The 14,648-nt window shown below is 45.6% G+C and overlaps 1 protein-coding gene across 1 annotated transcript in view; it reads left to right on the top strand.

Annotated features, from left to right (window-relative positions):
- Nucleotides 1-14,648, top strand: part of WDR19 (WD repeat domain 19) — a 637,672-nt gene that overhangs the window by 358,976 nt on the left and 264,048 nt on the right. Inside the window, exon 25 of the mRNA XM_086963976.1 lies at nucleotides 12,338-12,484. Within this exon, the coding sequence (XP_086820102.1) occupies nucleotides 12,338-12,484 (147 nt within the window). The remainder of the gene's footprint in view (nucleotides 1-12,337; nucleotides 12,485-14,648) is intronic.

Here is a 14,648-nt window from a genome sequence, read left to right as displayed (position 1 = left end):
CTCAGAGGCACTTCACTCATGTGTCCGCCACACACAACAGTATGTCCAGATTAGACTACATATTGATACCGGCGGCTATGGCAGACACAATTAGAGAAGCAAGATACCTGGTGAGGGGCATCTCAGATCATTCCCCGATGTGGTTACAGGTTGAGATCGGGCAACCAGCGGTTGGCAGAGTAGCTCCGATTAATGCATGGCACTTGAAGGACCCAGCCACAAAAAAGGAGATACGCCAAATTTCAGAATGCTATTATAAGGAGAATGTGGGCACCGTCGACTCAGCACAGTCACTGTGGGAGGCATATAAAGTAGTTCTGCGGGGTGAGGTCCTCTCCTTGATCGCAGGCAAAAAGAAGAAACACCAGGCGGAAGTAACCAGGGTAGAGGCGAAGTTGTGGGGTTGGAGAAACGGGTGGCTGAGACTGCTGCTCAGGGAAACCTGCATCTGTTGAGATTGAAACAAGATGAGTACAAGGGCCTGTCCAGGGAGAGGGCAGTCTCGCATAACAATGTCATACAAAGTCGAGTATACGAACATGGAGATAAGGCCGGTAAGTTAATCGCTTGGTTAGAATGTAGAGAGCGGGCCTCTCGTTTGGTGCCTGAGATAGAAGGGACGGGACCTGATAGAATTACTGATCTGCAGGCAGTGGCAGACGTCTTTTCTGAGTATTACAAAGAAGTATATACCTCGGCGAATGGTTTAACCGAGACTGAGAATGGCGAAATGATCAGAGATATAGGCATGCCGAGCCTCTCGGAGGACAATAGGAAATATTTAGACTCCTCCATTACGGATGATGAAATCGCGCAAGCAATTAGAAACATAAAGTCTGAGAAAGCAACGGGTCCTAATGGGGTGCCTATAGAGCTGTATAAATTGAATGCCCATAAAATCGCACCGCATATCTGTGCCATGTTTCTAGAAAGTAGAGAGTTGGGGCAACTTCCGCACGACCAGCGGGTGGTGAATATTGTGGTTTTTCATAAAGCAGGCAAGACTAGGACATCCCCTTCCTCGTATCGACCCATCTCGCTTCTCAATGCAGAGCCCAAGATATTGGCGAAATTGCTCGCCACTAGATTGGTCAAGGTCATTACAACCTTGATACACCCCGATCAATCTGGCTTCATGCTGCGTCGTAACACAGCCCTGAACTTGGGGAGACTCCACGGGATTCTGGGTGGCTCCCGGATGATACTGGAACCGGCGGTTTTGGTGTCTTTGGATGCCACTATGGCATTTGATAGGGTTAAATGGGCTTATCTATTTGCGGTTTTGACTAAGATGGGCTTTGGCTCGGAATTTATTGGGTGGGTTTGATTGTTGTATGCCGCTCCATTGGCCAGAGTGATCGTAAATAATTGTAAATTAGCTGACTTTACCCTCGGGAGGGGCACGAGACAGGGATGCCAATTGTCCCCACTTCTATTCGCACTGGCGTTGGAGCCTCTGGCAGCTTGGGTCGGGAGGGACCGGTCGATACGTGGCCTGCAGTGGACACCAGAGTGGGAGGATAAAATATCGATTTACACAGACGATATCCTGCTATATCTCACTAACCCCAGGGCGTCTCTGAGTAATTTCTTGGATGTCCTGGCCATATTTGGTAGATACTCCGGGTTTGCTATAAATTGGACAAAGTTGGTGTTGTTTGTTATATCGGGTGGGCCGCCTGTGGTCCCGCAGTCATGCCCTATAAAGATCGAACTAGTGGGATTTAAATATCTTGGCATATATATAACACTGGACCCGAAGGCGAGGTATGCTAATAATTTAGAGCCCCCCTTGAGTCGGTTAAAAAAAGATGTCGAACGCTGGAGGGCTCTTCCCCTGTCATTACTTGGGAGGGCGGTGTTGTTAAGATGATGGCCTTGCTTCGGTTCCTATACATACTCCAAAACACAATGGATCCAGTGCCTCTTACTTACTTCAGGGAGATCGAGACACTTCAGCGGCATCTCCGATGAGACGGCAGGCCCCGCATAGTTGACTCTCCCATGGTATGACGGGGGCATCGGTCTCCCAGACTTGAGAAAATATTACTGGGCCTCACATCTTGCGGCGGTGAATCATATGATTTATGCCCCTCCGGGGGGCCCAGGGTATGCTATGGACCGTGGGCAGGCACCAGGTGGAGATATCATTAAAGCCTTGTATGCTAAGCCTGGAAGATTCACGTTGGCGGGTCCGACGGCGCATGCCATACATGTCTGGCACGCGGCCAACAGAAGTTTGGGATGGGAAGGGAAACTGACATTGGCCACCCCCCTGTTTAGCTCAGAGAGGCTCGGACGCTTGTGGAAGTCTAAAGGGGTTCGATAAGTGGGACCTTATCGGAATTAGTTAGATTAAAGATGTGTGGGGGAAGGGCTGTGTGCAGACTTTCGAAACTCTCCAAAAACAATACAGCCTGAATGACAATGTACGCTTTTGTTATCGACAGATTAGACATGCCCTTCTTTTTTTTGTCAAATCTGTTTATTAGCATTTTGAAAAGGTATCACAGTACATAGGACGTTTCAACATTAATAGCCTAGTAATTGGGCACGTTAGTCTTGCATTTAAAGGCATGTTAGCATATGATTAAGAAGTACAAGACCACATACGGATTAATAATGAAGGATACCCCCCCCCCCCACACTGGCAAAACACATGTTGTCAAGGCAGCCGCTCCAAAGTGAGTACATGACTGTCCACACGTTGAGTTTTTGTGCATGAGCATAGATGGGGGTGGATCTTCCCAGCTCCAGGTTTGTGCACAGAGATGGCTTTTATACAACAACTGTGATTAAACAATAAACTGAAGAGCATAAGAAAACAATAGCGGCAAAGCCCATAACGCTGGTACCTATTAATTCACTCCCCCCTCCCCTCAGGCTCCCCCCCCCTTCCCACACGCGCATGCGCCCTAATCTCAACTGGACTTGCACTTGAATCCTATGTGACCCCAGGAGTCAATGACGGTGTCAAGCCATCTTATTTGGCAGGAAAGTAACCCCCGGCGCACCCCAATCACAAAGGGCGACATTTAGTCCTCCACAATACCTACGCCCCCAGCTCCACCCGTCCGTTGCAAGGCTTTAAGCATATGCTCCCAGTGCTCCGCCATTGTTTCTTAACAAATCCCCACCGTCTTCTCCCTGTGTATGGCCGTCCTTTCTGCCCGGGCCCATGCCTGAAAGGAGGAGGTCCATGCCTGCGCGCTTGGTGGGTCGCTCGCCTTCCAGCGCCTCATAAGGAGGCTCGTAGCCACCACCATCCCCAGATCTAAAAAGCGGGACAACACCTTGTCTTCAGGCGGCCTCTTGAACTGGTGCAAAATGTATTCCGGCCAGTCAAGAGGTATTGTGCACCCAGTGCATCTACTGAGCAGCTCGCCGATTACACTCCAGTAGGAGCTCAGCCTAGGGCAGCTCCATAAAAGGTGGAGGATGCCCGCGTCTAACTCTCCGCATCTGGGGCAGGAAGCATCCGTGCAGTGGAAATACCTATTAATGAGCGCCGGCGTGAGGTAGGCCCTAAGACACGCCCTTCTTACCCGCATACCTAGAGGCACGGAGCTTCCGGAGGCTTCTCCCCTTGAGAACCGAGTGCTTGACGGTCACATCTCAGAAAAAAAATCTCCCTAGTATATAGGAAGCTTGTAAATAATATGGAAGACCCACTGGGGAGCATTAGAACAGCGTGGGGAGCGGACGGATTGGAGTTAGATGATGAAGATTGGGTGGAGGCTGTCTCCTCCCCCAAAGTGGTTGCGGTTCAGATGAGGCTTAGGTTGGTGCAACTTAAGATCCTACATAGATCATATATCACAGGGCCTAGACTAGTACACATGGGGCGAGCGATGAGCGGAGACTGTAGGAGAGGTTGTGGAGAACTGGGCACTTTCATAGACATCCTATGGCACTGTGAAGAGATACCAAATTATTGGATGAACTTACACGATGCTGGGGGAGGAGATACGACCGGAAGCCCGGAGATGTATATTGAATGTATGGGAACCCACGGATTTTAATGTGTATCGGAGACAATGGGTGACGTTGGCATATATGGTGTCGAAGCGTAACATTGCTCAGTTGTGGGGAGCCAGCCAGTCACCCCAGACTACCAAGTGGGCCCAGGATCTAGACTGGTGTATGTTTAGGGAAAGGGCAGTGTATGTAGCTAGGGGTTGTCCGGAGAAGAGGGGGAAGATCTGGGGGGCCTGGAATAGTCATCGTGGCGATTTGTGTACACCCCGACGAGACAAAAACGGAAGTCGAAACACAGGACTCCCCGTGATCCCAAAATGTATGCATATTGTAATTTATGATTCTGTACGAATGACAATTCGAACCCTGCAATGATGTTATATGTTGATCACCTGATGCTAATGTTTAGTTTGTTTCTTTTAATAATATAAAATATATATTAAAAAAAGGTCTGTCTAGAGTTTCTGCCTATGTCAGCTGATGCTTTTAATGTGGAGTTTCTTTTGGCTGACTATGCTAGACGTACTCAGATCTGGCCCACCTCCATATAGGCTCCCTCAAATTCTCAAGGTGTGACATGTCCTGAAGGGTTGCTGCTTTTGATATCTTTGTCCTTATTGCCTCCCAGCTCTGTGCTGTTCCAGGCTTTGTTCTCATCACTGCATCTTTGTGGACCTGGCCACCCCACTATTGGTGCTTGTCAGCTAAACTTTCATGGTGCTTTTGATTTCTTCTCTCAAGTCAGTGTCTCCAATGGCCAAGTTGCACCCTTCTTCGTTCATTTGGCTTCTTCATCATTTGTGATACATAGAAAGTCCAAGCATCCTTTGAAAACAAACTATTGGTGGAATCCCTAACAGAGATTTGCCCGCATAGATTAGCTTTTTGTCTTAGTCTTGGATACTGTAGTTACCAAACATGGAGTTCCAGGGTGCTGAGGAGGATTAATCGGAGCATATAACTTCCTTCCTCCACATTATACTGATGCTGGCCTAAATATCTGGATCGCCTGTATGCAAGCAGTGTGGACACACACTCGAGGAGGACATTCATTACCCTTCAGGTCCTTTTTTTCCTAAATGGTTTGCTTATTCATCACTATAGTGCACAAAGCTGCAGAATTACTTGAGTTTCTTCTGCCAGCAGTTGAATCACATTCAAATTTCCTGAAAGAAATCTTGAAACTATCTTCCAAGATTCTCAAAATGCTTCTTCCCCTTTAATGAAATCCAGTTTGACTCTGTTTTAGTAGCTTAGGAGAAACCTTTTTGAGCCTATTTTCCATAAACAGATGCCACACCACCACAGGCCTGCACTGGCCTACTCATAATTTCTGTCACCCCAAACCTTACCAGAGTGCCTGATAGTGCTGGCATCTTCTGTAAAGCTGAATCTAAATGCTTTCTCCACACTGCCAGACTTTGAATCCTAATTTCTAGATGTCATGAAATGGAAGTTCTTTGCGTCAGAGAGCCTTTCTCTGCATATAACACCTGTGTCTTGGAGAGAGAGAGAGATGTCCACACCCCCAGGAGAATAAATAACCTTTTGGCTACCAATAGCCTTCCTGAACTTATAAAGGGTGCTGTATCCCCAGTTAGTCCTTGATGGGCTTGATGCCTCCTAACAGATACTGAAATATGGCCTTGATGCTGCTGGTACAGTAGCATACTTTAAGTCAACAGGAATGGTCTTTGGCAGGCATGCCTGACTGCTCACTGCTGACTTTTCCAGAGTCATGCAGGCTTCCTTCATAAACATACCTATTTATGGAAAAAGTCTGTTCGTGGAGAAGGCAGACTCTTCCTTGGAGTGTTTTAAACAAACACTGCCTGAGCACCTACCTTTTAACCAGCATTGCTTTGGCGATCATCCCTTGATTTTGGAGGAGAGGTTCATGCCCTGCTGCAGAGGGGAACCATAGAAATGTTCCCCAAAAAAGAGATGAGCAGAATGTTATGCTTGCTACTTTCTTGTCCTTCAAGGACGTGTGCCTCATGGTTTGAAAATGGTGTCCCCAAGACAGGTCCTTTTGTGATACAGCTACCAGGACTGGGTGGCTCTGCTGGGCGCCTACCTTTGCCTCCCAGTCATACCAGCCCACCAGCCTTAGCATCACTTCATAGAGTGCTCTCAGCACTGCCAATGTATGGTGCTGCATTTAGGCCTGATGACTGCACCTCATGTTTTCACCAATGTGTTGGCGGTGGTAGTCTTTTTCCACAGCAGATCATGAATCCCCCTATTGCTGTACTTAGAAGACTGGCTGCAGAAGGCAAGTGCATCAGAAAACACACTTTTCTTCAATCCAGGGCCACCTCTTCATTGGAGCAAACCTAGACTGTGTGAGGACCTTTTCTTCACTTCAGAGGAACTTGCACATTCAGGATAGGATCATAATGTTCCAGACTCAAACAGTTCTACCTGGTCTGAAAGTGCTCCCTCACTTGGGCTTCATGGCCTTGTGTAGCATACTTGTTCCCCATGTCCGGTAGAGGGTGAGGTTTCTCCAATGGCGTCTCCCGAGTGAGTGTTCACAGCACCAAGTCAGTCTTTCTGCCACCTTGAGGATATCTATGGTGGTGCTTTGGGCTCTGGAATAGTGGATCTTACCCTCCAATCTTAAAATAATAAGGCTGTTTTACCCTTCCTTGACACCAACTAATGTGGTGATGCATTTCCTCCTGAGGCTTGGCTGGTCACCTGATAAACATTATGGTTCACAGTCTTTGACCACTTGCAAAACAGCACATGCACATAAACATGCTGGAGGTGCAGGCCATCTGCCTTTCCTTGAAGGCCGTTCTACCCTGTGTTATGGGTCTGGTGGGGCAGGTTCTCTTGGACAACACTATAGCGGCCTAATATCTGGACATGCAAATGGTAATCTTATTGAAGACTCCTTCTTCTGAGGCCTTACATCTGTGGCAGTCATTCCTGGAGAATGGGATTTTTCCTTTGAACAGGTCAGGATTGGAAGACCACTAGGTACTTCATTGCAAGGTGGCAAAAATTATAATTTCACACATAGAGTACACTTGCATTGACCTGTTTGTGTAGCTCAACAAGACATGTCTGTTGACCTTTGTACTCTGCTGTCCTCTTTCTGGAACAAGGCTTTCTATATGAGTTCCCCCCATCCTGCTTCTATATATTCTCAACTTCCAAACAGAGTAAATACTCTGCCATTTCAGGGCAATCATGCCTTCCAGCTCAGTCCTTGAACGTTAATGCTCTATATGTTAAGATTGGTCCAGGTCAGCCGAATGTCTTTGATCTACCTTTATAGGTATCAGATGCTATCTTTACTAGGAAGTCCTCCACCTTGTCAATGTATGCTGGCTGTTGGGACATGTTTGGTGTTGGTGTAATGCAAAAAAAATTGGGTTCTTTTGTTGCTCATCTGTCTGATTTTTTTCTGCTTTCTTCCCTTGCAACATTTTAGTTTCTACTGTTGATGTTGAGTGCTACCTGGCTGCCTTATCTTCTCTTTCTTTACCTCCCTGATCAGCTTTCTTTCTTCAAGTTTCCTTTGGTGGCCAATTTTTAAGGATTTGTTGTTTCTTCTACTTCTACTCTTCTACTGCAGTTGAGAAGAGCATGACTACCTCATTCATTTTCGTTCAAAGTGTATACTAGCCCCGCTGAGTGTTTACCAAAGTCATGACAGTAGTGGCAACTCATTTGAGACGAAAGTCCATTTCCATCTACCCCTACCTGCACAACTGGTTGGTCAAGGCCAATTCTCCCTCTTTGGTTAACAGAGAGCTTGTTGGTTACAATCACCCTTTGTAGTTTCTTGATCCATCTCAGATGATTTGGTACCTATTAGCAGTCTTGGATACCTGTCTTATGAAGGTATTTCTCCCTCCAGAGAAGACATGGTCCATTCAAGAGATTCTGTTGTTTGAGGGCAACAACGTTTGGCCATCCAAGTCTGTTCTGCGTCCTAGTCCTGCAGACTTATCTGAAGATGCAGTCCCTTTACTGAGATCTCAACATCCAGTGGAATCTGTCTTTGGAAACTTGAAGGACGAAATTTGTCTCAGTATTCTAGTGTTAAGACTGTGCAAAACACCTTCCAAAGGTAGAAGGGGGAGCACTTTCATGCTCCTTGGCTGGAATTGATTTTGGTGACAGATGCAAGACTTCTAGGTTGTGGTGCTCACTTTCAAGATCCAAAGTTCAATTTCTTGTTGTCAAACTAAAAGAATTAGCCATAATGGTTTTGGACATATGTGTCTAACATTGAATGTCTTTCTACCACTGCATCAGTTAAGCATGTGCTTGTATTCTGTGAAAACCTAAATACTATTTTGTACCCAACCAAGCAGGAGGGTCTGGGTTCTTGTAATCTATGCTTGGAAACCCTAAGTCTCTTAGAGTTGTGTTTAGATTGGACTGTCAGCTGTTCATCTGGTGGGAAAGGAGAATGAGATTGTGCCTGTCTGAGAAGGACGACACTAGTGACTCAAGAGTCACACAGTGGTGGATTGCAAGATATTCCAGATCTGTGAAAGTTTGCATATAGATGATTTTGCCACAAAAACAAGTCACTTTGTTCCCGGTTGTGCTCAATCAATCAGGGCGCTTGTAGAGTGCAGCTAATCACTTGTAAGGGTATCAAAGCGGTGGAGGGGATTCGGGGGGGGGGGGTGTCTGCAGTTCAGTCGAAAAGCCAGGTCTTGATGTCTTTCCTAAATTGACGCAGTGACTGGGATTGCCTGAGATGCAGAGGCAGGGAGTTCCAGGTCTTTGCTGTGAGGTAGAAGAAGGATCTTCCTCCAGCCAAGTTCTTGCAGATCCGTTGGATTGGCAGAGTGGAGATGTTGGTCGGTGTGTAGAAGGAGAGGGGGTGATTGAGATATTTGGGTCCGGTGTTGTGGAGGGCTTTGTAGGGGACGGTGGGGAGTTTGAAGCTGATTTTTTTTGTTGAACAGGAGCCATTGAGGGTCTCTCAGGTTACTGAAGACGTGGCTGCTGTGGGAAATGTCCAGGATAAGTCTGGCAGAGGAGCTCTGAATGCATTGCAATTTATTTTGGAATTTTTGGGTGGTGCCGGCGTAGAGGGCATTGCCGTAGTCCAGCTTGCTACTGACGAGCGCCTGGGTGACCATTCTCCTGGACTTAGTGGAGATCTACTTGAAGACCTTCCGAAGCAAGCAGAGCATGTGGCAGCAGGAGGATGATATGGCATTGATTTGGTGATTCAGAGAGAGCGAGGAGTTGAGGATGATGCCAATTGCATGTGTGGTGGGTGGGTGGGGGGGGGGGGGGGGGTGTTCCAAGTGCTGCTGGCCACCAGGAGTCGTCCCATGCGGAGGAAGTGGAGCCCAGGAGTTTCCATGGGGGGCATTTTGGGAGATGTATTCTACCTGGAATGGTAGTTTCATCTGCTTTATGATTCCTGAAGAAGAAAAAGATGTTTAGTTGGCAGCACGTAGGCTATTGATACAGGCAGTGTGTGCCAGTAGGTGGTCTGTGTTTGTTGCTTGGTGTGTAGTAATTATTCTATGAATCTCATGTGAGCACAAGTTATTTTATTAAATTGTTCCAGCTTTCATTTAAACGTGGTGTTGACATATAATATGACTTCCCCTTTTGAGCCAACACGTTCCTATGATCTAAAGTTTCTCTTAAGGCCATTGCTTTATTTTGGTACTGATCACTTCTGCTAGGCCAATTGGTGATTTGCAGGCTTTATCTGCTTCTCTTCCTTTAACAGTGTTTCAGAAAAATAGAATAGTGCTTCAGGCCAAACCTTTTTTTTTTTAACCCAAGTTTGTGTTGGAGTTCCATGCATCTTAGTTTATTTCATTGCCTGCTTTCTTTTTTCTATCCCATCCTAACCAGGATGAGGAGTGGCTTCATAATTTGAATCATAAAAGAGCTTTGACATTATATATCCAATGAACATGGGATTTTCAGAAAGATGTTAATCTGTTTATGTCTTTTAAATGATTATTGGCAGGATCTGCTGTTAGAAAGCAGATTATTTGTCGTAGAAGGTTGTTTGCTGTCATGCTCATTTTTTAACTATTTAAGAGCACTCCTGCAAAGGGATGTGGGTCTCATTCCTCGGGGGCATCTCTGCAACTTTAGCTCTTTTGAGGGATGTTCACATGAACTTTATTTCCAACGCTACAGTCTGGTTCTTTCGTATATCTTTCTCAAAATGATTGTCTGGAGATGGGATAGGGTGTCTATCTCAGTCTCAGTTTAGTAATGCAGTTTTACAGTCCTCTTGGACTAGCTTGGTCTCTCTCCTGGTCTTTCCTCCTTTGCTTTAGGAATGAGGTTTTGGGAGTGTTTAAGTCAGCATTCTTCTGGAGTTAATATCTATTGGAAGTTCAAGTTAGTTACATTTGGTAAAATTATTTCTGATAATATGATTACTTGTGCAGGTTTCTCACGCGCTCCCATCCTCCCAGCCTTTATTATATTACATTTTTGTGCTCCATCATTTTACATACTTATGTTATCGGATGCATGACAAATAGATGGAACTCACTTCATAGGCATACATGGTGCCTTATATGGTTTGGAATTCCCCTACCAGTGGAGTTGTAAGACACCGCTGAAGTAGCGTTGCTGACTCCAGTGACTCCGGTGAAGGGGAGGTCCATGAAAAAAATTCCATGTCTCATTTCCCGCTTAGTAATGGGAGCAATCTATGCGAGTAGACCTGCCCATCAGAAACAATTGTACCAACGGTATAGTATTCCTTCCCAAGTTTCTTTTAATCCCTTTAAAACTGTCATGATCACAATAAACCTTTTTCAGATGTAAGTGGCTCAAGTTTGTTTAATTGTATGGCCATGAGGAGTACCAGAAGTTCCTATGAGCAAATTGAGAAGTGTGGCTCAATGGTTAGAGCGGCAGACCTTGATGCAGAGTGCTGGCCAGGGACCAGGGTTCGATTCCCGCCTCGGCGGGATCGGGCTTAAATTCCTCTGACTGGATATTCTCGCCTCAGTGCTGAATCTAAGCATGGGCCCCACGCTGCAACTCTGGGCAATAGCTTGCTTAGTCTCCACAACGGCCCCCGATACACAAGGGATGCCTGGTTTCACCATGGGATGCCCAGGAGTGGACACCTCACAAGGAAAAAGCCAGGAGGGGTTCCCTTGTGGTAGGAGTACAAGCGCCGGGATACTTACGGGTGACTGTTCGCGCTATACAAATACAACACATTTACATTTACAAATGTGTCCATTAGAAAACGTACTATTTGGCATCTCAATCCTCTGGAAGCGAATCTCATAACTAATAGGTAGGACAGTAAAAAAAAAACGGTGTTTCAAAGACATTGGTTATTAATTCATCTGATGTACTTATTAACCTGTAACTTTCACAAGAAGTTGGTTGGACTTCAGCTAGGGGGACTTGAGGAAAGAACTTATAACACCTTGGGAAATAACTATCTTGGTGCGACACCACTGAATTGAATGTAATTGTTTGTATAAAATGTACTTTATTGAGTCCTAGCTGTGGCATGATAAATGGGATACATGTTGTCACACTAAGCAAGGTGATTTCATGTATCCTATTATAGCGTTTTCCAACCTTTTTGGCAGAAGGTCTCTTAGAAGTTTGTCTGTAGGTCTATGATTACACTTGCACCATAGCTGAGGTTTTGGATGCAAACATACATACTAAAACATTTATCTACCTAGTCGTCTTCTTTTTTAAAAGATGCACTGTGCAGAATTGGCACCATAAGGATGTGTCTGCTATTAGGAAATGATCGCAGAGAATGGATAAGCATATGTTTATTGAAGGGACTATATTCGAGTACTGTGGCTGCCCCAAGAATCATAAACACTATTAGTCCCCTTGATGCCCCATTGTAATAATAATACCTCCTGTGAATACAGAGGCTTGCGTCTTTTAGAAGTTGTATACCTTTAGGATGATAGCTTGTATTTTCATTATGTTTGTTACATGCTGTCTTTCACTGCAGTGATGGTGGTAATCTGACTGTAGAGCTGCCTTCTTGAGTGTTTGTTATTCAGATGCTGATTTCTTTGTATCAACATGATCTTAATAGTTTGTTCTCTTATTGGTAGCACTTTTTTCATGAAATGCTGGTGGAACCCTTCCTGCTCAAAAGTGTTTATTTTGGATGTAGCTGTAGGCCAGATAATTTCTCAATACTGTAAGAATGTTTATAGTAATATCTCCTTTCGCTTCTCCAACAATGTTCTGACTCTTCTGCTTGAGTGCCATTGGATGTTAATAACATGCAGCATTTCAGAATGCCATGGTAATTTATATGTAATTAAATATTAGAAATGAACTGTAAAAATCTTGCCACAGCGGTCTTTTGATGAATTGAAACTGTGTTTGTTTTGTGCAGATACAAGGAAGCAGCTGTTGCTTATGAAAATGCTAAAGACTGGGACAACCTCATCCGCATTCATCTCGATCACCTTAATAATCCAGAAAAGGCTGTTGGTATAGTAAGGGAAACCCAGTCTCTTGATGGAGCCAAAATGGTCGCGAGGTAACTGATCTTTGATATAGTCACTGAATGTTTTAGGAAATATATTTATATGCTTTTTGTATACATGTTTCTTAATCTGACTGTAAATTCAACCTAAAATTGATGCTGTACTCCTTTAATTTCTTTAGAAACATTATTAATCCAAAGGGAAAAGTCACTGCCTCAATTTGCTCAACCGCATTATGCATATGGTGGAGTAAATTCAGCCGTTGGATACTTCTCTGAATTTAGCTTGTTCCTTCATTAATTGGTGAATTTTTTTATCACCATACTCTAAATTCGGTCCTTAATGTTACTTTACTTGTATTGTTTGAAGTCTGAGTTCACAAGAATAGTAAGATAAATGTGGCTTCAGTTTCTAAATCAAAAGTTACGAAAGCTTATTTCAGTAGTTGATTTGGCTGTAAACATATTTGTACATTGGAACAAAAGATTTTGTTCTCTCAATACTAAATTTCAACAACAAAGTTCGATCAAGGAGAAGCTACAGTTATCCCATTTATGCCATGCTTCCTACCCATTACCCTAGCATGTTACACTTTGGACATCATTGTCCTCTTCAATTAGCTAGTCAGTGACTTAAAGACCATTTTAATTGTCTTGGCACTTTGCTACATCAAAGTAGTTTGATCCTTCCAAACTCTCATATGTTGGTAATCTCAGGTCGCTCCGTTCTATAGTGATTTCTTTCTTTGGTTTCCTTGCCTCCTTGGTACTTGCAACTACGGAGCTAAGCCTAGAGTTCCTACAGATAATGTCGGCACCTGTAATGCATATTCTACTATTTTTTTATTTTTTTATTTTTTTAAATCTGTTTTTATTGCAGAATTAGAAACCATTGCATACAATAAATCAACCAGCTCACTCATGGTGTCCCCCCGCAGAGTTCGAGTAATAGTGTATACACAGCCATTCAGCCCATATCCCGGAGGCCGGGCGGCATAATGTTCTGGATTGCCAGTGAGACATCACAGTGAGCATCCCTGAGGGACGAAGGTCGAAAACCTTTCATGTATCTGCATTTTACCCCACCAACCCTGAACTCAACCCCAACACCGCCCAGCACAAGCTTGCAGCCCAGTCTCTTGTTGATACTGTGGTCCCGCCCCCCAGGCCCAGCGGGGCCCTGTCGCGACAGAACCCTGTGCCTCCACCTCTGCGCCACTATCCGTCCCTGCTCCACCACCTTTGAGGCGGGCACAGCCCAGCAGTGCCTCCGTCCCCAACCCGGGTCCCGGTGTCTACCCCCCCTCCCAACAACTCTAGAACAACACCCGCACCCTCCCCCCCATCAACCGCTAATGATGTGTGCTGTGCCCCTAGCTCCGGTATGGGTTCCGCTACAGATCTACATATATACCTCCATACTCGTAAGCCTCGCAGTGTCCTCATGCCTCAACATTCAATCCTCATCATCCACCAGGGAGTCACGCAGAGCCTGCACTATCAATTCCCACGCCCGTGCTGATTCCAGGTTCTTTTCGTTGTCAAGCTTAACTGCTTGTCTCATACGGAGCACACTCTCGCAGTCAGACCACCTCAGCAATTCATTCGTCCACCTCCTCACCGATGGCCCCTCCCTGGACTTCCAGTGCCAAGTGATCTCCCTCTGCGCCAATATCAGCCCCAGATCAATAAATTTGCTGGTCACCTTAGTGTTTTTCGTATGTGGGAACAAGAGCAACAAGCACGCCGCCATATCAAACTCCACTTCCCTGTCTGTCACTGCGTTGAGGAGTCCCCCAACCTCCTCCCAGTAATCCTCCAGTCTTGGGCAGCCCCATAACAGGTGATCCAAATCCGCCTCCAACGCCATGCACCTTGGACATCGCGCCTCCTGTACCTGAAAGTATTGTTTGATTTTCTCCGGAGTCAGATAGGCCCTATGCAGAACATAAAAATGCACCTGCTGAAAGCGCGCATTCCTCGTGCCCTTCCACGTGCGCTTAAGGATATGGCCCCACACCGTGTCAGGAATGGGCCTGCCTATGCTCTCCTCCCATTTCTCTTTCAGGCCTAGGAGCGGTTCCAGCCCCTCATGCAACATCCTATTATGAAGGCAGGTCACCGCTTTAAAGGTGCCGGCGGGCATCACTACGTACTGACAAGCCATAGTCGTGCCCGGTTCAATGAGCCCCTCTCTCCAATGCTTTTGCATGGCCGC

This window comes from Lissotriton vulgaris, chromosome 3_2 (genome assembly GCF_964263255.1).
Source record: "Lissotriton vulgaris chromosome 3_2, aLisVul1.2, whole genome shotgun sequence".
In the NCBI taxonomy this organism is placed as follows: domain Eukaryota; kingdom Metazoa; phylum Chordata; class Amphibia; order Caudata; family Salamandridae; genus Lissotriton; species Lissotriton vulgaris.
This window is presented reverse-complemented; position numbering and strand designations above follow the sequence as displayed.